The sequence below is a fragment of the Macrobrachium nipponense genome, chromosome 40 (assembly GCF_015104395.2).
Source record: "Macrobrachium nipponense isolate FS-2020 chromosome 40, ASM1510439v2, whole genome shotgun sequence".
NCBI classification, from domain to species: Eukaryota; Metazoa; Arthropoda; class Malacostraca; order Decapoda; family Palaemonidae; genus Macrobrachium; species Macrobrachium nipponense.
Window position 1 is genome coordinate 19,206,800 of NC_061101.1, and position 23,832 is coordinate 19,230,631.

Consider the following 23,832-nt stretch of genomic DNA (forward strand, 5'->3'; position numbering starts at 1 on the left):
GATCTTCAGACACGTTTTCCATAGGTCCTGTGGTGGCTGCCCAACAGGTTGTATAACTCATAGTTGCCCTTAACAGGGCACTTTTGTATCTTACCTAAGATGATTGTGTGGAGGAGAGAATGAGTGAGTTGGCTACTCCTTCTTTCTCTTTGTTGTACCTTTCCTTCTTCCTTCGGGTGGGGTTAAGGAATAGACACATCATTCGATGGACTGGTCTGATAACAGGTGAGTAAGGTAGTCATACTGATAGTGTGGTCGCTTAATCATGCAAATATCAAACCCTCTATATGGTATCATATGCCCCACTCCTTGGCAGGGAGGAGTTGTGGGGTAGTACAAACCCTGATGTATTGGATTGCAATTGGACAGTCAAAGTTCTCTTTGGTTCCTTATACAATGATTCTCTCATATATCATTGTGCATCACTCAGGGTGTGAGTGGTTAGATTTCTGTTTATCTAGCTTCTCAACGGGCTTCAGTCCCTCTTCAGAAGTCATTTTGTCTGGAAGCGGACTGGTGGGTAGGTCCCCAGCCGGTTTAGGATGTCTTTTACCACCCTCCAAGTATGAGTCATCCTATTGTTAAGACCGAAGGTTTGTTCACGTATGAAACAAATGACAAATTTTTCTAGAATTTGTATTTTTCATAGCTATAAACCTGAGGTCTTAAACATTATACTGCCCTTCTCTAGCCGCCCCCTCTGTTTGTTAAAACATCCTGAGTTGGGAAAGACTGACGCAGTAGCGTAGGTTGCGCGGTCCTGACCCACTCTTTACCTGATCTACGCATGCATTTGCCAGATATCACAAGTTTCCTTGCTTTCATCTGCTTTTTCACCGGATTCAGCTAGGCACTAGAAATGATCCAATTGTTAACACCTCAGGTTTGTAGCTATGAAAAATACAAATTGTCTTAGAAAATTTGTCATATTTAAACCAGAATAATTATTATTATTGTTATTATTATTATTATTATTATTATTTTATTTTTTTTTTTTTAAACCAGAACGGTCATATCTAGCCTCCAGAGCTGAGCTGGTTACAAATTTTTTTCTTAAATAGCCAAGTGAGAAATTTATCATGGTATATAAAGAACTTGGGTGGGAGGAGATCAAAGGAAAAGGAATAAGTTTTTTTGCAATATTTACCTGTTGTTTTTGATGATTGCAGATATGAGGAAGATTGGAACAAGTGGAGAAGTGACCTTCTTAAGAAGAGGATGAGATGTTGAAAAACAAACTAGAACAGTTCAGCAGGAGAATAGTTCATTCTCCAAAGAGACACCCCCTGTCTCTTTCAGGTAGTGGTAACGATACTTCAACTAAAAATACTACAAATGATGATCCTAATACCCAGCAGCAGCAGCAGTCGTCACCTCAAACGACTGCTGCTCCTAGCCAAGAGAAGTCCGATCAGGTAAATAAAAGTGGCAATGCCAATTGGCCATCTGGTGTGCAAAGGCAAGGAGCCAACCAAGGAGGTCAGGGAGACTGGATGCCGAATAACTGGCAATGGGGTCAAGTAAGGAAGCCATTCAGTCTTGTTTTTGTTTTTTCACAGGAGGAAAAAGGGCTAACTATAGATTTGAATTCTCACTATTATTATTGCAGCATAATGGGTTATCCCCAAGTAACTTTTTCTCACTGGTGTAGCTTTACTAACGTTTAAGTGTATTTTCTTGTTGCTGAGTTGAATGACTGTTAACGTTGTCTCCTTACCTGGTAGCTCTTGCAGTTTTGTGCTTGATATTAAAAACTGATTTTCTACTCTAAATTCATCAGCATGATATCCTTTCTCATGTTTTATACAATTTTGTCAATATTGCTTGAATTTTGTAGGCCGTAGCGTAAAGCTGATTTTCGTTTTCTGTATGCAGTACAGTACTTCTTTTCACAATTCAAAAATTTTTGTTAGAATACAAATCTGAATGATATACCATTGATGGAGACCTGTTTGCTTATGGGAAGCTTGGTAAATAGTTGGCATGTGATGGGCTAGGGTTACTGCCCACTCTACTGACTGTCACCTGTCACTGTTTCTTAGGTTACACCTGATTTAACATGTCTCTATGCAGCTGTGGTTGTGGAACATGTTTAATGGTGGTGATTCTTTGTTTAGTGTGTGTTGGTTTTTCTGTATGCCATGGATAATAGAACAGTTTTAATGATTATTGTATTGTTTCTGTAAGCTATTAGTCTCTTCATTGTAAGATTTTTAGATTTGTATATACTAAAGAAACAAAATAAGTAATTATGGCTTTTCTGATATCTTTTTCTTAAGGATGATTGATGGTTCAAGCAAAGTTTATTGGTAGGAGTGCACCAAGGATACCATAATCTGTCCTCGTTCTCTTTCCTGCCATCTTTGTTTTTGATTGAATGAGATGTGTGTTTTTATAGGAGTCTTTCCCTTGGTTTATCCTTTGGTATAGGGGATGGATACTTGATTTCTGGTGTTTGTAGGAAGAACCATTTGTGCTCAACCTTCTCATCACTTAGAGCCTCAATGTACTCTCTCGCTGAAGGACTTGGAGAGTAAAGATTTTGTCAGTGTTTCCATATGTAACGGGTCTTCTAGGGGAAGGGAAGCTTAATTTTTCTCCTCTGAAGAGGACTGAGAAGGATCTTTGCCACCTTACTTGACAGGTTTTACTTTAGCAACTTTCTTTCTCATCAAGCAATCTTATAGGGGAATTGATGTCAGTATACATGGTTCCACCGTAGCCTCATAGTTTGCATTGAATTTAGATGAGATATCCTTTGATATTACTCAGTGCATGTAATTTTATAGAGTAGTAGTTGATGGTAAGCTGATTCAGAATCAGATGATTTTTATGTGCATATCAGTTTAGGGTAGGAATTTGGTGGGCGGTTTTCAGCTGCATGCATATTGCTGGTTAATTTGGTTTACACAAGACTATGACAAAAGAAATCTCTTGAGAGCATTGCTTTGTTTTAGGTTATACTTTATACTTACTTGAGAATTCATTGTCCATGCGTGAAAGTGGTGTATAACACTGTCCTAGCAAATTAACCCTTTTACGTCGACATTTTTTTGTCTCCCATGTGCCGACTGGACGTATTTTACGTCGACTTACAAAAGTTTTTTTTTAAAATTTGCGGAAAAATACTTAAAGGCCCACCAGCCTAAAACTTTTGAATCACGCGCCTTGGGGATGCTGGGAGTTCACGGATCAAAGTGTGTTTTGTTTACAATTGTTACGCAGGCGCGCAAAGCGCCAATTTCTTTCTTGCCGCACTAAAAAGTATCTGTGACACATCGCTGAAATTATTTCGTCACTTTGACATAATTTTTGTACCATGTAAATTAGCCGTTACATGAAGTATATGTATGAAAATGTGCGCATTTTTATGTAGAATACAACAATAAAATACTCATGATTGTAGCTTTTATCAGTTTTGAGATATTTTTCATATAAATAACGATAATTGCCAAAATTTCAACCTTCGGTCAACTTTGACTACCGAAATGGTCGAAAAACGCAATTGTAAGCTAACAAACGCTTATATTCTAGTAATATTCAATTATTTACCTTAATTTGCAACTAATTGGAAGTCTCTAGCACAATATTTCGATTTATGGTGAATTTATGAAAAAACTTTTTCCTTACGTCCGCGCGGTAACTCTTCCGAAAAAAAATCAGACATGCGATTGTGGTAATGTTTGCACCATTTTAAAATTAGCCGTTATATAAAGTTTTATATATGGAAATGTGCGCAATTTCATGCACAATACAACTAAAAACAACCCATGGTTGTAGCTTTTATCAGTTTTGAGATATTTTCATATAAATAACGATAATTGCCAAAATTTCAACCCTCGGTCAACTTTGACTCTACCGAAATGGTGGAAAAACGCAATTGTAAGCTAAAAACGCTTATATTCTAGTAATATTCAAGCATTTACCTTCATTTTGCAACAAATTGGAAGTCTCTAGCACAATATTTTGATTTATGGTGAATTTATGAAAAAAATAACATTTTCTTTACGTACGCGCGGTAACTCTTCCGAAAAAATCATATGTGCGATTGTGGCAATGTGTGCACCATTTTAAATTAGCCGTTACATAAAGTTTTATATATGAAAATGTACACAATTTCATGTAGAATACAACTAAAAATAATTGAAGGTTGTAGCTTTTCTCATTATTGAAAATATTTGCATATAAATCACGATAAATATAAAAAAAAAAAAACCACGTTCGGTCAACTTTGACTCTACCGAAATGGTCGAAAAACGCAATTGTAAGCTAAAACTCTTACAGTCTAGTAATATTCAGTCATTTATCTTCATCTTGAAACAAATTCGAAGTCTCTAGCAAAATATTTAGATTTATGGTGAATTTAAAAAAAATCTTTCCTTCCCTCTGCGCGCGGATTCTCTGCCACAAATCTCCGTAATGCGTACGTACCATTCTCGGAATATTTGCTCCGTTTCATATTAGGCATTCATAGAGTTTTATATATGAAAATGTGCGCAATTTCATTTAAAAATAAAACGAAAAATATTTGAAGGTTGTAGCTTTTCTTATTTCCTAAAAATAATTGCATATAGATATATATAAAAAAATTTGACATTCGGTCAACTTTTAACTCGTTCAGATATCTGGTCGAAAACTGCAATTGTAAGCTAATACTCTTACAGTATAGTAATATTCAATCATTTGTCTTAATTTTGAAAGAAATTGGAAGTCTCTAGGACAATATTTAGATTTATGGTGAATTTTTGAAAAAAATATTTGTTTACGTCCACGCGTCATGAATTCATGCATTATTTTGTGATGATATTTTCTCTGTGTTGCTGTTATCATTTTTACAATGTGTAATATACCAAAATGATCGCAATTTAGTGTACATTACAACGAAAAAAAGTGACTTGTTACCTTTAACCGTTTTGCGCACAGTGCGATTTGAATATGAAATTTTGTCTTTGCGCTATCATATATTGCATATTTATATATGATAATGATAATAATTTTTTTCATTTCTGATGGTTTGCATACTAAACTTCAGGCAATGACAAAAAAAGGAGCCAAAAATGAACTCTTAAGGGACCGTCCGCTATGGCGGATGACATGTCAACTTGAAAAATAAAAAATCGAGTTATTACTTGTATCTATGCAGAAACATGCCGTGCATGCTTTCCAGAAGTTTCAGCCAAATATTTTACAAATAATGAAGATTTAGCAGTTTTTAAATGATGACGTCATCGTAACTGCGTCGTCTGTATGACTTGAGTTTGACAGAATCGTTTTTGCGTGTTTATTTTTTTGCATATATACGCGATTTTTAAGATTTTTTTTTTTCGAAATTCTCATACATCTGGTAGCAATGAAAGGTTACTGTGACACTGGGGTGAGAAGCGAGCTGCTCAGAGCGGTTATTTATAGGCGAGACTCGGAGAATGACTCAGTTATGCCACAGACGTCAAAGCAGTTACACGCACATAGCACTTGCGTTTGGTTACTAGCTATTTACGTTGTTTTTATAACTTCTTAGTGAACTTACAGCAATACCGAAGTTAACCTTACCTAAGATCAAAAAGGCTACTCAGCAACTATGGCTAGCAAAATTAGCGAAGGCCAGGAATGTGCTGAAAGAAAAACACGAAAATTAATTGTTTTCAGTTGCCCTCATTGTCTCATGTCTCGCCGTCAACATCATTATCTGGTGTCACGTCTGAGGGTATTAACACCACTTTTAGGGGTAGGGACCACGATCCTTGATGTAGAAATCAACAATAAAAGTACAAATAAAGTAATTATAATAATGTTGTTTTGACTTTTATAAGAAAAAAGCGAAAATTTACATAGCAAATCTTTGGGAGCTCATAACTCAAAAACATACTTATGCGCATGTCGGTAACCATTACTCGGTTATTTATTATCCAATTATAGAGAGAAAGATATCATTGGAAAGAGGAATAAAAATCCCATAATTCTGTGTGACAGAATTTTGATATCTGCTTTTTTTTCTTTTTTTTTTTAGAATTTTTTGAGTGGTCTAGACTAAAAAAAAAAAAAAAATTCATAAAAAATAAAAATATTAAAAAATCAAAATTCTGTCACACAGAATTGTTCCGTATATAAAGAAGTTTTTATGGTATGATTTTCAATACAACTGATGTCATATTAGCGGAGAAAAACTCTACCAATTTTTTTTTTTAAATCATGATTTTTGCCAATAAAACTAAAAGTTTTTGATCAAATGACTTGAAATTTTATATGATGAAGGTATTATATATATCTAAAACATATATGAAAATTATGTATTTTGCATAATAAATAACAAAATAGACATCATAGCAGACTGTCCCCTTAATCTTGAAAACTAAGCGCGCTGTGATTTTTGAAAAAAAAATATTTTTTCCGCTTCCCGCGCTCACTCTGAAAACACCTCCGGCACATGGGAGACAATTTTTTTTTTTACTGCTTCGGCGTAAGAGGGTTAAACATGTAATTTATAGTTTTTGAAGGAGAAAATATTTACCTTCTTTAGATTATTGTTTTTAGGATATACAGAAAGCAGTGAGTCAGATTCAAAATCTAATTCATTCCCGTCATACTAGTATTTATATTGTCTTTGGTATTTGTGTTTCAGGCTCTCTTTTGAGAGCATCGTTATTATGTGTACTTAAGTTTTAAAGCTTTGTATATTCTATTGGTAAAATAAAGGTATCTCTTTTTTTTAGGTAAAGCTATTTCTTTTTGGTATTTCTCTTTTAGGTATTTCTCTTTTAGGTATGGTCACTACCATGCTTTTTAGCTTTGCATTATTGTTATATAAAGTTTAGAATTTTTTATGACTCGTTCCATTGTAACTTAAATGTTTAACTTTTTTAACTATTTTTTACAGGGAAATCAAAGTTCTGTGTGGGAGGTTACAATCAGGGCTTTGGTCCAGGTGGGTATGGTCAGCCACCAGGAGGACCTGCAGGTTATGGCAGTGGGCCCCCTCCAGGCCTAGGACCCTATAACCAGCCTCCAGGTCCAGGGGGTTTTGGTCCACCACAAGGACCTGGTGCATATAATCAAGGACCCGCCAGCTTTAATCAGGGACAAGGTCCTGGTGATTATGGTACTAGTCAAGGCCCTATGGGATATGGCCAGGGCCAAGGGAATTTCAACAGGCCACAAGGGTCGGGTAATCAAGGGAATTATAATCAGGAGACTGAAAGAGGCAACTTTAATCAAGGCCCAGGTCATGGTGGGTTCAGTCAGGGACCCAAGCGAAATGTTTTCAATAGTGGTCCAGGTCAGAGTGATACAGAAGGTCCAGGAAATAGAGGCTTTAACCAGGGTCCAGAGCAAGATAATATTCAAGGACCTGGTAGAGGTGGATTTAACCAAGGTCAAGGAAGAGGCGGTTTTAATCAGAATCGTGTAGAAAAGGATGAACAAGATTCAGAGGGATGTGGTGATGATTATTATAATCAAGGGCCTGAAAGAGGTGGTTTTAAGCAGGGACCTGACCGTGGCGGCTACAGTCAAGGCACAAATCGTGGTGGGATTAATCAAGGGACAGATCAAAGTGATTTTGGGAAAGGGCCAGATAGAGACAGTTTTTGCCCAGGTCCAGATAGTAGTGGATATAACCAAGGATCTAATCGTGGTGGATATGGCATTGGCTCTGACCGAGGTTGGTTTTAGTCAAGGTCGTTCTGGTTTTAATCAAGGGCCAGATAGAGGATTTCAACAAGGACCGGGTAGAGGTACATTTAATCAAGGTCCTGGTCGGGGAGGCTTTAATCAGAGATCTGATGGAGGTAATTTCAGTCAGGGCCCAGACTCTGATTCATATAATCAGATGGGATTAGATCAAGGTGGTTTTAACCAGGGACCAAATCGTGGAGGATTTAAACCAAGGTCAAAATCGTGGCTTCAATCAAGGTATGGGACGAGGCGGACCAAACCAAGGATTTGGTGGAATGAATCAGGGACCAGAAACAGAGAGGCTTTGGCCCTAGCGTGAGGGGTGGAAATGATCGAGGACAGTCGGATAAGCAGGAAAGCAATAATAACGAGTTTGGACCAGGAATGGGAGGGCCGAGGTAGTGGAGTGAATAGGGGTGGATTCGATTCTAGTATGGGTAGAGGACGTGGTAATTTTGAAGAGTTCACTAATGACCAGAAAAATTTCAGAGGTCCAAATCAAAGGGGAGGATTTGATGGTCCTCCTCCAGGGATGAATCGAGATGAAAGTGAGGGTTTCGATGATAAAATGAATCAAGGAATGGCTGGAAGAGGTGGTTTCCAGGGGCAGAGGGGAGGATTTGGTCGAGGAGGATTTGATTCGTCTGGGTTTGGTCCAGGTGGAATGGGTGATAGAAGTGACATTGGAAATTATGACCAAAGTGGCAGAGGAAGGGGAATTGATAGTAGTGGGCGAGGGCGGGGAGGCTTAGACCAAGGTGGCAGAGGAAGAGGATTTGATCCTAATGGAAAGGGGTCAGGGTAATTTTGAACCCGGTGTTGGATTTGGTTCAGGCCTAAGAGGTCGAGGAGGGTTTGACCAAACACGTGGAGGTGGTAGAAGGAGTTTTGATCAAAGAAATTTCCCTGGGGACAACTGGCAACCAGAGGAACAAGAAGGGATGGACTGGAGCAACATAGACAGGTAAATACAACTTAATTCTTAACAGTTCCTCACCATAGTATGTCACTTGTAATCCCATCATCTCTTGGTCTTTTTCCATAACTTCCCATGATCTGCTGTCATACAACTATGATGTAAGTAATTTTCTTCATTAAACATTTCTTTTCGTCATCTCAGTACATGCTATTTTAATTTCGTCTTCCAAGACCCAGTACCAGATCATGGAGTTTTGCAAAATTCCTGGTTATCTCTTGCTTCCATTTTTTCATTATACATAATTATGTTCTTCACGTTTCCTTAGTAGTATATAATCATTGCTCTATATACAGCAATATTATTATTATTATTATTATTATTTTATTATTATTATTATATTAGTTAGGAAATTGTTTCAAGCCACATAAAGTTTATTTATGGACATTTCAAGTAGTTAACTTTACCATCTTTTGGATGATAAGTGAAGGACTGAAGTGGATTTTAAGATGAGAATGGGAAAATTGTGGTTATGAAAGTCAGATAAGATCTAATCTGGTTTGCCGATTATACTCCAGACCTTTGGTGCAACTAGGATGGAATAGGCAGCCATGGGTTCTTGGTATGGTAATGTTCCTTGTCATGTGATGATGGTGGTTGTTTTGAGTAGAGGGGATCAAGATCTATTGTCTTTTGATTTGTGTTTTGTCTGGTAACCAGGTTAGCATAAAGTTTGTGAATATGGGCCAACTCCTGTACGATAAATATGTGAGGGTAATTCTTCTTCACTATTTATTAGTAAATGGAGATTTTTAATGTAGACAGTCTCCATCAGATATACTTGCATCTTTTGGGAGGGGTTGAATCAAGGGTTCTTACCAGCTGTAGATGAGTTGGAATTGGAGGGTTTTCGTAGGCAATACATTCTGTAAGGGGTATAGAGATACATTTGTCATTTTATTATATGGACTTTTAGGTAATTCCTTGTGTTAGTCTAAGTTTTGTTTTACTGTTTTTAGCAAATTTAAGACAGTATTGTACTCATAATTCACTGTCATAATTGGAGTTATCCTTTGGAGCAGAGGTGGAAGGAAGTATAATGATTTCTGCTATACCCAAGCTGCTTTGGTTTTTTTGTGAATTACTGCAGAATTATTATTAACATGATTTTTCATATGTCCTAGTTACAAGCTTTGTCCAAGTTTTTTCTCCTATACTGTTGCGGGTGTACATATTTCAGTAACCGTGAATCTATGTAACTGTAAATTTAAAAAAAATTTTTTTATTAATATTCCATTTTGTAATTGTTGAGTTGTCTTATATGCCATCAGTTATTTTTATTATTCGAACTTGAACCCTATTCACATGGAACAAGCTTCCAATGAATATGGTGTTTAGTGGAAAGATGTGACAGGAGGTAATAGTAAATACAGAAAGAAGAGATCAGTTATTAGCAAAGAAAAAATAAATTATCAAATTAATAGATACATAGCTGGAAATGTAAGTAAATTACTAAAATACAAGGAGAATTATTGTAGGATAATACATCGTATCTTCGCTTGAACTTTTGAAGTTCCAATTGCACAGTGTCTTCAGCGAGACTTCCACAGTCCAGCAGTGTGAAGAATAAAGGACCTCTGAAACTGGAAAAATTCAGTAGTGAGGCACATTTGCTGGATATTGTTGCTGCTTCCAGCATATCTGGTTGCTCTCGGAAGGAAAAGAGGATCAGGACAATTTTGAATGTGAAAGATCTCTGTTAAAATACACCTTATGAAATATGGTAATTGATATAATTTTATTACTTATGATTTTTCCACTCACATCTTAACAAAATCCATATACCTCTATAATTTGTATGCTAAAGATGGGTAGAGGTAACACTTATTCAAAATGTCCAAATTAAATGAAAAGTTAGCTGAGTCTGGAAAAAAAAATCCTGTGAAATTTGGAATAAACTACTATATGGTCTACCGATAGAGATGAAATCAAAAGGTAGGAAACAAAAAAATAAATTTCATATTTATGAAAAGGAAATCTGTCAGTGGTATAGTAGTATACTAAAAGTGGATCTCCTTCCTGATGCCTTACTTTACAATCTTTGATTGTTTTTTAAACAGTTTCCAGTTGACGCTAGAAGATCATCCTATTCTTAAGACCAAAGGTTTATTAGCTGTGAAAAATGCAAATTGATTAAAATTCATCGTTTATCTTCCAGACAAAACTAATTAGTGGTGCCTTTTACTCCTTAATTGGTAATTTTGTTTATATCATTTAAAGGTTACTTAACCATATTTTGCCCCCTGGTGAGTTGCCTTCAATAATGGGTCCATACAGCACACCTGGAAGCACTAAAAATATTTTGGAAAATTCCATTAGGCACCCCCTTCAAGCGCCATTTTTTTTCTTACGAATTTGTATCCTTTTAGGGATTGTGTGTTGGGTATAGAGTCAATAAGAAAATGCTTAAGCCATTGTATTACTGTTATTTTGTGTCAATTTTTTATTGAACATCACCTTCCATCATAATCCCAAATAATTCAAACAGTTGTACTTTTTTTTTTTATTTTTTTTTTATTCCTTTTAGATTTGTCTATTTTTATTTATTTATGAAATTAGAATAATTGAACTGATCATTGTTTAATATTTTTAATTTAATATCCAACTTTGGTAGATGGCAGAACCAGGACCAGTTTAGTGAAGGAAGTCGAGGTCGTGGTAACATGCGTTGGCAGAGGATTTGGGCCAGGTAAGAGGAAATTCTGAAAAGAACTTAACCATTAAGCCATAAGTAATGTTGTCATGGCAACTCATATTAATTCTAAGTTGAGAGAAATATTTGAAGATATTTTAGCAATAGAATATATTAGGTTATATGTCTGTAGTATGAAGAGTATCCCCTTAACAGATCGTGGCAGAGGTCGTGGTCGAGGTGGTGGCCCTGGAGGGTGGTGGAATAATGAAAATGTGCCAGATGATAGAAATCCCCCTGACTGGACTAAAGGTAGGTGTCTTAGCTTGTTTTACTTTTAGATATGAAAGTATTACTTTTTCTCATTTAGTGGCCATTGTATTTTTGGCATGTTTACTGTAGGTTGTAATGCATTGTATTGCATATTAACAAGAAATCTTCATTAGGAAGTATATGGACTTGTCAGCATACAGTAATACCTACCTCAGTCTTACACGATTCAAGTTGCGCGAATTCACAATAGCGCAAACTTTTCATTGGAACCTAACTAAGTATCATATACAAGTATTTCACAGACACATGAATGCGAACGCAACATTTTCGAATCCTGGAGAAACCCTGCAAAGGTTTTTGTTCAGTTTTTTTATGTAATTTATAAGTTTTCAAGCTTTTAAATACTAAAAATGATAACACACTCTCTCTATATATATGCTTATTAACAACAATAATATTATAATAATAATAATAATATAATTGTAATAACAAAATGATACGTATTAAGAATTCTTTCCCTCATCTTTCGTTTTAACTACACAGAAGCTTGAAGTCCAGAGTTGTCAAATATGTCAGGTAATGTGAGTGACAGGAAGGAGTGTTGCCAGATTAGCGATCAATGATTCTCTCTCTCTCTCTCTCTCTCTCTCTCTCTCTCTCTCTCTCTCTCTCTCTCTCTCTCTCTCTCTTCATATGTCACGATATAGTAATGACAAGGTAGTCCAGCTCCAGCGACAAAGTTGGGACTCATTTGTGCATGGGATTTTGTAACATACACAAACTGGTCGAAGCGACAATTTACCGATGCCTAGTTTCTCGGCAGTTACATGTGATGACAGTTCAACTTCATCAGTGGGCTGTAGAGAACCTGGTAGACATCAGGGCCAGGTATATTCCGGGAAAAAGACATAGTGGCCGACAAGTTGAGCCGCAGGGATCAGATTCTGGGAACGGAGTGGTCCTTGCCCCAACAGGTAGTGGACAGGATGCTCATGTTGTGGGAAAGATCGATCATAGACCTATTCGCAACCAGTAAACAAAAAAGTTGGAAGTGTATTGTTCGGTAGTCCCAGACGCAGAGGCAGTAGCAGAAGATGCGCTACAACACCCTTGGGACAATCTGGACATGTACGCATTTCCTCCATTTTGTCTAATCCGTCAGGTTCTGAACAGGGTAATGCGGTCTCAGAACCTCAAGATGACCCTGGTAGCTCCGTTATGGCCGAAGGCAGAGTGGTTTCCAGACCTACTGGAAACTCCTAATAGATGTGCGAGAGAGTTACCCCCATGGAGCAACCTACTGTGTCAGGCCGCACATGGAGAGGTACCACCAGTCGGTGAAGTCCCTATCGCTTCACGGGGGGAGACTGTCAAGTATCTCCTCCGAGCGAGAGGGTTTTTCACAGAAAGCAGCAACTCAGATGGCAGGAAATATCAGAAAATCATCTGCAACAGTATACCAAGGAAAGTGGTCAGCATACTGTGATTGGTGTCGTGAGGGAACTTGTCTCCACTCGGTAACCACTATTCAGCAGTTAGCAGACTTTCTGATATATCTCAGAACAGAAAAGCTATGTCTGTATCTGCAGTGAGGGGTACAGGGCGGCTCTAGCCTCAGTCTTACGAATGAAAGGAGTGGACATTTCATCTTCATGGGAGTTGGCCATGCTGATGAGGAGCTTTGAACAGTCATGTCCACCAAAGGAACTAAAAGCCCCGGATTGGGATCTGACCATGGTACTGAGTAGTCTGACAAAACACCCCCCCTACGAACCACTAAGGCAGGTCCACGGATAGGAGCCTGACCCTGAAGACAGTCTTCTTATTGGCCCTGGCTTCAACCAAAAGGGTGGGGGAGCTACATGGCCTGTCATATCTCATAAAGCACTCAAGAGGTTGGAGGTCAATGGTATTTGAGTTTGTTCCAGAATTCGTGGCCAAGACCAAAACCCAACAATAGTAGACGGCAGATTCGACTCCTTTACCATACCTTCCTTGGCAGACTTTGTAGACAATGACAAAGATGAGATGCTTCTGTGCCCCGTCAGGGCACTAAGGGAGTACTTAAGAAGAACAACGCACCTCAGGCCAGGGTGCCGGAGGTTGTTCGTAAGTACAGGACGGAACAAGAAGGAAGTGTCCAGGAATACAATATCGTTTTGGCTAGGGAGACGATCAGAAATGCTTATATGACAGAAGACAGAGGGTCAGATAGCCAGGTGGGGGAGCTAGAGCTCATGACATCAGGGGCTTGAGTGCTTCTCTGGCAATTTAAGAAGAACATGTCTGTGGATAGAATTCTGAAAGCTGGTGTGTGAAACGCCAAACAACTTTCACCTCATTTTATTTGAAAGACGTTGCCCATAGATCCTTGGACACTTTTTCCTTGGGTCCAGTGGTGGCGGCCCAACAAGTGATATAGCTCATCCAGTACCCCTGGCGGGTCAGTTTGCGTCTAAGATGAAGGTATGAAAGTAGAATGGAATGGAATAAACTGGTCTTTTTCTTTACTACTTTCTTCTTACTCCTTTAACTACGGGCAATATGAAGGAGAGTACCGTCACGTGCGGAACGGACTAGATGCAGGTGAGGTGGTTCAGCCATACTGTGAAGCTATCTTAGGTTATGATATCTTTTCAGTAGCAAAACACACCCCTCTAGATAATAGGGAAGAGAGGGGTGAGGGTGGATCCAGTTGCAAGGGACAAGAGTAAACCATAGAATGTATAGCAACCCAGTGAGGGAAACCAATAGATTCGCTTATATCTTTGGTTCTAGGTTCATTGTCCATTCTCTTAGAATTTCCCCTCCCTATATTCGGAAATGGATAAGGTGGCAAACTTCCAGTCAGTTGTAGAGACTTACCTCCCTCCAATAAGTAAGTCTATCCTAATGTTAAGACCGAAGGTTTGTTCCGTATATGAACAAATACCTATTTGTATTTTTCATAACTAACAAACCTGAGGTCTTAACAGGTAAAGGCCCACCTCGAACCACCTCTCTAGCAGTCTAAACTGGGTTAGAAATATAACTGGTGGGTCACGGGTAGCCGTGGGCATTCTGGGTATACATGCCCTGTGACCTGGTATAGATGCCATAGTCCCTGGATCTCACAAGTTTTAATTTTAATTCTACCGGTTCCAGCTTGGCGCTAGTAAATCCTAATGTTAAGACCTCAGGTTTGTTAGTTATGAAAAATACAAATTAGTTACAAATTTGGTATTTTTTGTGTGAAACTTTTAGATACTGGCGGGATCCTGGAGACCGAGGTCACCGGATTTTTTTCCATGGTTTTTCAAAACCTGTCATGGCCTTGTTGCATTTGGAACCTCATTATCAATTGTTTTAAAGTTTATTTCCTTTTGTGAGTTGTCCTTTGGTGCGAGTCCGCCTTTCAGTACAGTAATACCTTAACATATGAGTGCTCCAACACGTGAGCATTCGAGATACGAGTCAGCCTCCGAGCAAATTTTCATGAGGTACGAGCCCAATATTGAGATACAAGCATGCTTACAGATGCTAACGCTAGATGGATGAGTCGCTTCACTCGTTCAGTTCACGTGGTCGTTGACTTCCATCACATATCCCGAGCATCTCCTGTGTTGTGTTTGCATTATTTACGTGTTTTTCACTGTATTTATGAACAATCCTTTTGATAAGTGATGAGTCCTAAGAAAGCAAGTGGTAAGGTTGGCAGTGAGAAGAAAGAGGCATGATGACGATGGAGATTAAGCATGAAATTATCGAGAAACATGAGCTGTTAGCCGCTATTGTCTGTCTCGAAGGTAACGAACTCATAATAAAAACCACTTTTTATTTCATATCACAGTAATCATTTATTATATCATTTTGTGTGTGTACAGTATGGCTATACAGTATAGCAATTAAAAAACATGTTTTTTCCATTGTTATTGTCATTGATTTGGGTGTTTTTTAAGGGCTGGAACCGATTAAATTTTTGTCAGTTATTTAATGTGGGAAAAATTGAATTGAGTTACGAGCAAATTGACTTACGAGCTCAGTCCAGGGACAAATTATACTCGTATTTCAAGGTATTACTGTGGATTTTGTTAAATTTACATAGCTTAATTTTGTGATAAAATTGTGAACCCAGAGCAGATGACATCAGAGGAATGAGTTCCTCTCTGGCATTCAAGAACTTTGTCTGTTCATTGGATTTTGAATGCTGGTTTCTGGCTTCGGTAGACCACATTCACTTCCTTTTCCTGAAGGACATGCCCACATGTCCTTGGACACTTTTTCCTTGGGTCTGATGGTTTGCCTGCCCAACAAGTGCCCTAGCATGACAGTTTTGTATCTTACCTAAGATGATTGTGTGGAAGAGAGAATGAGTGAGATGGCTGGTCTCTCTTTTTTTTTTACGGGTAGGTTGAAGAATAAGACATCATAAGCTGGAACTGGTCTGATACAGGTGAGTGTGGCAGCCATACTGGTTGGACCTATTTGGTTTGTTCCTATACAGTAAACAAATCTGCTTCTCATTAGCACTTACTTCTCTCTCTTAACAAGGGAGGGGGGAGTGGTAACATACCCTGTCTCTACATGGTTTGTTGCTAGAACAGACAGAGTTCACTTTACCTTCCACAAATGCAATGAATCTGGACATTTCTCATTGTGTTTAATCCCAGCAGGCTGAGTTTTTAGATACTTGATTATAATTATCTATTCTCTCATAGGCTCAGACGCCCTTCTTTAGAACTTGATCGTCTAGGAAGGGTGGTCAGGTCGTCAGAGTGGCTGCTGAACCCCCCACTGTTCTGGTTCAGGGTACTTGAATACCGCCTTCCAAATATAAGTCTATCCTATTGTTAAGACTGAATGTTTGTTTTGCCCATGAACAAAGCAAATTTTTAATCAATTTGTATTTTTGATAGCTAACAAACCTGAGGTCTTGACAGTAACCCTTTAACGCCGGGCTGGACGTATTTTACGTTGACATAACAAAAGTTTTTTTTTAAATTTGCGGAAAAATACTTATAGGCCTACCAGCCAAAAACTTTTGAATCACGCGCCTTGAGGGATGCTGGGAGTTCACAGATCAAGGTTTGTTTTGTTTACAATCGTTACGCAGGCTCTCAAGTGCAAATTTCTTTCTTCCGCACTAAAAAGTATCGGTGACACATCTCGGAAATTATTTCGTCACTTTGGCATAATTTTTGTACCATTTTAAATTAGCCGTTACATGGAGTATTATATATGAAAAATGTGCGCATTTTTATATAGAATACAACAAAAAAATACTCATGATTGTAGCTTTTATCAGTTTTTGAGATATTTTCATATAAATAACGATAAGTGCCAAAATTTCAACCTTCGTCAACTTGACTCCCGAAATGGTCGAAAAACGCAATTGTAAGCTAACACTCTTATATTCTAGTAATATTCAATCATTTACCTTCATTTTGCAACAAATTGGAAGTCTCTACCACAATATTTCGATTTATGGTGAATTTATGAAAAAACGTTTTCCTTTCGTCCGTGCGGTAACTCTTCCGAAAAAAATCATACGTGCGATTGTGGTAATGTTTGCACCATTTTAAATTAGCCGTTACATAAGTTTTATAACAGGCGGCCCACGGTTAACGGCGCAATCACCTCAACGGCGAATCGTTTTAACGCGGTCGTCAAAAATATTCATTAAAAAAATAAGGCATTTAAAGGTATCTTTACGGCACAAATTTCAGTTAAACAGCGCCGCTAGTGCCGTTGTCTAACGAGTCCATACATTTGTAGAAATACCGTTCAGACCATAAAGGTTATGCAAATTATACATAAATTTTTATGGAGAGTTATTACGTAGGTATTAGGGTAAAATATATGCCTCTGACGCTGTTCTATGCCGAAAATATCGAGTTACATAAGTGCAAATTTAGCTATGGATGTGTCCGATTCATACAATGTTCATGCTTTTTTGTTTAAAATGTGTATGAAAATGTATTTCGTGAAAGGCATTTTTATTTCTGTACAGAAATATGATACAAGGCAGCTTTTGAAACTGCCCTTCCCGTTATCAAATACGATATTTTTTCATGTTCTTTCTTGTAAGCCGCCACCTGCCGCTCTTCCGAAAATATCGATTTAAAAAAAGTGCAAATCAGCGATCGATGTGTCGATTTTATAAATGTTTATACTTTTATGTTTTAAAATGTGTATGTAAATGTAATTACAAATAGGTATTTTTATTTCTGTGCAAAACATATAATAAACAGGCAGCTTTTGAAACTCCCCTTCAAGTTATCAACTACGTTGTTTTTTTTCAAGTTCGTTCTTGTATGCCGCCGTCTGCCGCTCTTCCGAAAATATCGAGTTTACATAAGTGCAAATTTAGCTATGGATGTGGTCGATTCATAAATGTTCATGCTTTAGTTTAAAATGTGTATGAAAATGTATTAACGTGAAAGGCATTTTTATTTCTGTACAGAAATATGATACAAAGGCAGCCCTTCACGTAATCAAATACGATATTTTTTTCATGTTCTTTCTTGTAAGCCGCCGCTCTTCCGAAAATATCGATTTAAAAAAAAGAAGTGCAAATTAGCGATCGATGTGTCGATTTTATAAAATTTTATGCTTTTATGTTTAAAATGTGTATGAAAATGTATTACGAACTAGGGCTTATTTTGTATTCTGTGCAGAAATATGATAAACAGGCAGCTTTTGAAACTCCCCCTTCAAGTTATCAAACTACGTTGTTTTTTTTTTTTCAAGTTCGTTCTTGTATGCCGCCGTCTGCCGCTCTTCCGAAAATATCGAGATAAAAAGAGTGCAAATTTAGCGATCGATGTGTCGATTTTTCAAATGTTTATGCTTTTATGTTTAAAATGTGTATGATATATTACGTAAAGGTATTTTCATTTTTGTACAGAAATAAGATACAAATTAAGGCAGTCTTTGTAACTACGCTCCACGTTGTCAGGGGATGGTTTTTCACGTTCGTTCCTGTCCCGCGCAGTTTCCGAAAAATGCATTGTGTTATTTATTAATTATGCATCTTTTCCATAAATCCTTTAAAAAGTTATACATTATTTCACTGTATCCAAGAATATTGTATGTATTCTCATATTATTGTATTTTAAAATACTACGGCAAACTTAAGCCCGTATTCCGCGGAGCGGCCAATGTTGTGGTTTTGAAAATAAAATCAGCTGATGAATACGAGTTTTTGTTTCAACACCATAACGCAATTCTGAGCAAATGCTCTTGCTTCTAGTTAGCATAAACGAATATCTATATACTTGACTTATATGAGACAAAGTTATTTTTCCTTATACAGCGTGTTTTTTAGGTGGAAATATTTATTGAATATGTCTCGTTGTGATGTGAACTACTATTTTTTTCGTTAACAGATTACGTTGCTGGCATGTTTATTGCGTAAAAAATTACATGATTCCGTTCGCAATAATCCTTTATATCATCGTAATACGAACTTTACGCTTATTTATCTTATATCGGCGTGAAACCAACAGTAAAATGTGTTCTTTCAAGCACAGTAGTTTTGATTAAAATTATTTTATCCCAATTTTATCTACAGTTGTGTGTTGTGATGGCAGATACCGTTTACTGCAGTTTTATCCTTGTTGCCGATGTATGATAATAGTCATTAGCAGCTTGAACAGTTTTCTCAGCTTCAGTTATAACTAGGTTTTAAATTTAACGGTATATTTCCCGGTTGATCTTTAATCTATATTGATCTCTGATCTATAGCGAATAAAGTTATTACATTAAGATATCTCAGTTCTATTCTATACATAACGCTATTTATAACAAATACGGCAATGTTGCACTGTAGTACGATGATCGAAATACAAGCCAAACAGATGTTATCCAGTTCGGTTGTACTTAGAAAAAAAAAAGTCGTTTCTCGTTCGGATTGTTCATGGCTGTACACGTTCACAAGCAACGAGTATAACGTTAAAACCAAGCTTTCATCATTCTCTTTTGCTGTTTATTGACTTATGTAACTAGATGGATAAAAGTTAGGCCATTGTAATTTGATCTCTCATAAAATCGGACTATCATAAGACTAATGATCATAACCTGAACACTACAGCTACCTGTACACTGTATAAACTTTATTATATCTTTACATACTCTAGACACCCACATGTACTGTACAAATTAAATTCTATAGTACTATACTGCATAAATATAGTTTTTACTTATTGCGCCGTTGTGGGATTACGGCGCCTTTGACTTGGTCTAGAGTTTCGAAAGAAGGTGTGCGGCGGCCGTAGCTTTTAAAATCGCTCAACGTCGAAATCGCTTGGCGTCGGTGGCCAGGACGGAACCCCTGCCGCTAACCGAGGGCCGCCTGTATATGGAAATGTGCGCAATTCATGCACAATACAACTAAAAACAACCCATGGTTGTAGCTTTTATCAGTTTTGAAATATTTTCATATATAAAATGATAAGTGATACATTTTCAAACCTTCGGTCAACTTTGACTCTACCGAAATGGTCAAAAAAACGCAATTTTAAGAACTAAAACACTTATATTCTAGTAATATTCAATCATTTACCTTAATTTTGCAACAAAGTGGAAGTCTCTAGCACAATATTACGATTTATGTGATGAAAAAAATAAAATTTCCCTTATGTCCGCGCGGTAACTCTCCGACAAAATCTACGTACGATTGTGGTAATGTTTGCACCATTTTAAATTAGCCGTTTACATAAAGTTTTATGTATAAAAATGTGCGCAATTTCATGTATAAGAACACAGAACCTAATTGAAGGTTGTAGCTTTTCTCATTTTTGAAATATTTGCATATAAATCATGATAAATAGAAAAGAAAAAAAAAACCACGTTCAGAGTCAAACTTTGACTCTGGCCAAAATGGTAAAAAAACGCAATTGTAAGCTAAAACTCTTACAGTCTAGTAATATTCCATCATTTATCTTCATCTTGAAACAAATTCGAAGTCTCTAGCACAATATTTAGAATTATGGTGAATTTAAAAAAAAAACTTTCCTTCCCTCCGTGCGTACGTCTCATTCTCGGAATATTTGCTCCATTTCATATTAGGCATTTCATAGAGTTTTATATATGAAAATGTGCGCAATTTTATGTAGAATAAAACGAAAAATATTTGAATGTTGTAGCTTTCTAATTTTCACAAAAATAATTGCATATAAAACAAATATATAAAAAAATTCGACATTCGGTCAACTTTAACTCATCAGATATGGTAGAAAACTGCAATTGTAAGCTAATACTCTTACAGTATAGTAATATTCAGTCATTTGTCTTAATTTTGAAACAAATTGAAAGTCTCTAGAACAATATTTAGATTTATGGTGAATTTTTGAAAAAAAATATTTGTTTACGTCAGCGCGTTACGAATTCATGCATCATTTTGTGATAATATTTTATCTTTGTTGCTTTTATCGTTTACAATGTGTTATATACCAAAATGATCGCAATTTAGTGTACATTACAACAACAACAAAATTAACTTGTTACCTTTAAACCGTTTTGCTCATAGTGCGATTTGAATACAATTATATATGAAATTTTGTTTTCACACTATCATATATCGCATTATTTATATATGATAATGATAATTTTTTTCATTTCTGATGATTGCATACTAAACTTCAGGCAATGACAAAAAAAAGGAGCCAAAAATGAACTCTTAATCTTGAAAACTAAGCGAGCTGTGATTTAAAAAAAAAAATATTTCTTCTGCTTCCGCGCTCGGGACTCCGAGACCCCCCTCGGCACAACGGAAGACGATTTTTAATATACCCCTTCGGCGTTTAAGGGTTAACTGCCTACCTCTAGCTGCCCCTCTCATATCCTGGGTTGAAGAAAGACTTTGCGTGTCACAAGGTTCCAAGCCCGTTTGGTGACCAGTTTCCACCTTTTATAAGCATGAGTTTGCCAGAATGCCACAGATTCCTTGCTTTACAGTCTGATTATTTTTGAACTGGTTTCCAGCTGTGCTAGATTATTTTGATAAGCCCTCAGGTTTTGTTAGCAATGAAAAATACAAATTGATTAAAAATTTTCTCATTTTTTCATCATCATGCTGCTGGTCTGCCCCCATGGGTAGAGGGGGGGGGGCAAGGTTTCTTATTAGCATCTGTTGTTACTTTCAAATGAAACACCATAATGTTTTGGAAGCATGAGTTTCAGTTAATGTTACCCTGTGGACTTGTTCCATATGAATATGGGTTTCTTATTAACAAATTATAACAATAATTACTCAACGTAATGTTCTTAAAATTTTTTAAGTTATCATAGCTCTCGAATTCTTCTCTGATCTTTTCCTCTCTTATGTGACTGTATATGCATGTGCATAAGCAGACCAACCAGGATATATAGGACTAGGTTGTGGGTTAAGATCTTAACTGATTCTGCTATACAGTACACTTGTATGATTGTAATAGAATTAGTGTCTAATGCTAACTTATCTGTGAATGTTGGATTTTACCAGTAAACGTCTTTGAGACCTTGCCTCTTTAACTTTTCTTTCTTTCAAGAAATCAGATTATGAATTACATTTCAGACAGTGTAATGATTAAGTCAAAATAAGGTACTGGGTGTTAAGTAAATCTGGATATCATTCATTGCATAATTGTGCAGACAACCAGAATATTGAAGTGACTTGAATGTAATGATGAGTTTGAAAGTGCATGCCTTGTTTGTTATTAGTATGTAAAAGGTCATACATAGCCTAGATTGATGCTGACTAAAATCATTTTAAATTTTTATATCCATCTTTGAAGTTTTTTATTTTTTGTTTGCTAACTTTGATTATAATTATCAGGTAGTTTCAGTTAAGGCTTTTTATTATTTTTTAAGAGTAACATATATTTTGTTTTGTTCAGACTTCCTGGACAATTGCAGGTTTTTTGGTTCTACTGCTTTGTTTATGATATGCATGTGTAGAATTACGGTTATGGGAACAAATTTTATTGGTATGTGTAAAGTCAGGTGCTTGCAAATAATTATTTATATGTATCTTTTATTTTATAGCACAGCTGCTATTCATCCTCCAAGGAGTTACATTCTAATGGTCCCCCTATGGCTCCTTAAGAAAGACAACTATTTATTTACAAAGAATTCTCTTATATAGTTGGTCTTAGCCAGAATAGTGCTTGTTGGCACAATGACAGAATATAAAGGACTCGGGACAGGAGGGTTAACTACCTTGGCTCTCTACGTCTCTTGCACAGTTGTGACAAGCAACAGTAGTTGGCCATTTTCATTACACTGTTCTGTCCAAGTGTTCACTAGTCCCCAGGGTGTGCTCTGAGATCGTTCAACTATGCATCTTTCACTTATGTTTTCCTTCGTAAACACTAATCAAGCTAAGTACGTACTTTGTTTTAAGACCCATTGAAAAGTTTTTGCAGCCTATAGTACAGTGATATATAGTTTAGCTAACACTAGGTAGTTTTTTATCACTAATGGGCTACTTTTATGCAGGCCCTACACATTACATGTGCCACTGTGAATTGCTCAGTCTGGTTTTCATCTGTGGAAATGGCTGATAACTACCATATATACTCGCATAACACGCGATCTCGCATATCATCCGACCCCCAAATTTTCACCTTCAAAGAATTATTTTATTGCGTATCTCACGTATCATACGAGTTAAATTTACGAGACCAAAATTTATCAATAGGCTCACCTCTTTTCCTCCTCTTCATCTATTCCATTTTTTAGTTAGGCTAACAACTTTTCCTCCATCTCTTAATCTATCCCATCTTCTAGTTAAGTTTTAAAAAAGTAAAAGTATTGGTAGTAATGATATACTTGTTTGGAAAGTGCATACAGCCAGAAAAAAGCTGATTTGCCGTGAACAACCAACTGTGATACAAACACCGCCTTTTTTCTTGCATTTCAACCCATTGTACGATAATAAAAAAAAATTGTCATAGTTACGTTACAAATGACGTTAATGAGAATAGGACAGATATATATTTACATTACAGGTAGTAGTCGACTTACTACCTTGATATAGGGTAGCCTAGCTTACACTACACTGCATACTTTATACATATATGGCATACTAATTATTAATTTCAGCTAATTCTCTAGGTTCAATGCACAATGGCTTATGATGACTCAGTACCAAGAGAAATTGAATAACTTTAACAAGTTAGCTTCGTTCCTATACGATGATGATATCGTGGTACATATAATCGTATATATATTATATACGAATACAGTACCTAGCCTTCAGTATACTGTATACTACATATACGATATAATTTAGTAATTTATTAATAAAAGCCAATTTTGG

General features: G+C 36.7%; 3 protein-coding genes across 3 annotated transcripts in view; all 3 read left to right on the forward strand.

The window, feature by feature from the left end:
* LOC135211968 (actin nucleation-promoting factor WASL-like) overlaps positions 1-1,518 on the forward strand; it is a 77,297-nt gene extending 75,779 nt beyond the window's left edge. Inside the window, exon 6 of the mRNA XM_064245223.1 lies at positions 1,170-1,518. Within this exon, the coding sequence (XP_064101293.1) occupies positions 1,170-1,222 (53 nt within the window). The 3' untranslated portion in view covers positions 1,223-1,518. The remainder of the gene's footprint in view (positions 1-1,169) is intronic.
* Positions 1,224-7,668, forward strand: LOC135212187 (spidroin-2-like). The gene is made up of 3 exons (XM_064245633.1): positions 1,224-1,520; positions 6,711-6,759; positions 6,875-7,668. The coding sequence occupies exons 1-3, from the start codon at positions 1,224-1,226 to the stop codon at positions 7,666-7,668; spliced, it is 1,140 nt and encodes a 379-aa protein (XP_064101703.1).
* A 157-nt stretch (positions 7,669-7,825) lies between these two features.
* Positions 7,826-23,832, forward strand: part of LOC135212188 (uncharacterized) — a 218,018-nt gene continuing 202,011 nt past the window's right edge. Inside the window, exons 1-5 of the mRNA XM_064245634.1 lie at positions 7,826-7,908; positions 8,161-8,472; positions 10,868-10,893; positions 11,262-11,336; positions 11,496-11,591. Coding sequence (XP_064101704.1) covers positions 7,826-7,908; positions 8,161-8,472; positions 10,868-10,893; positions 11,262-11,336; positions 11,496-11,591 — 592 coding nt within the window. The remainder of the gene's footprint in view (positions 7,909-8,160; positions 8,473-10,867; positions 10,894-11,261; positions 11,337-11,495; positions 11,592-23,832) is intronic.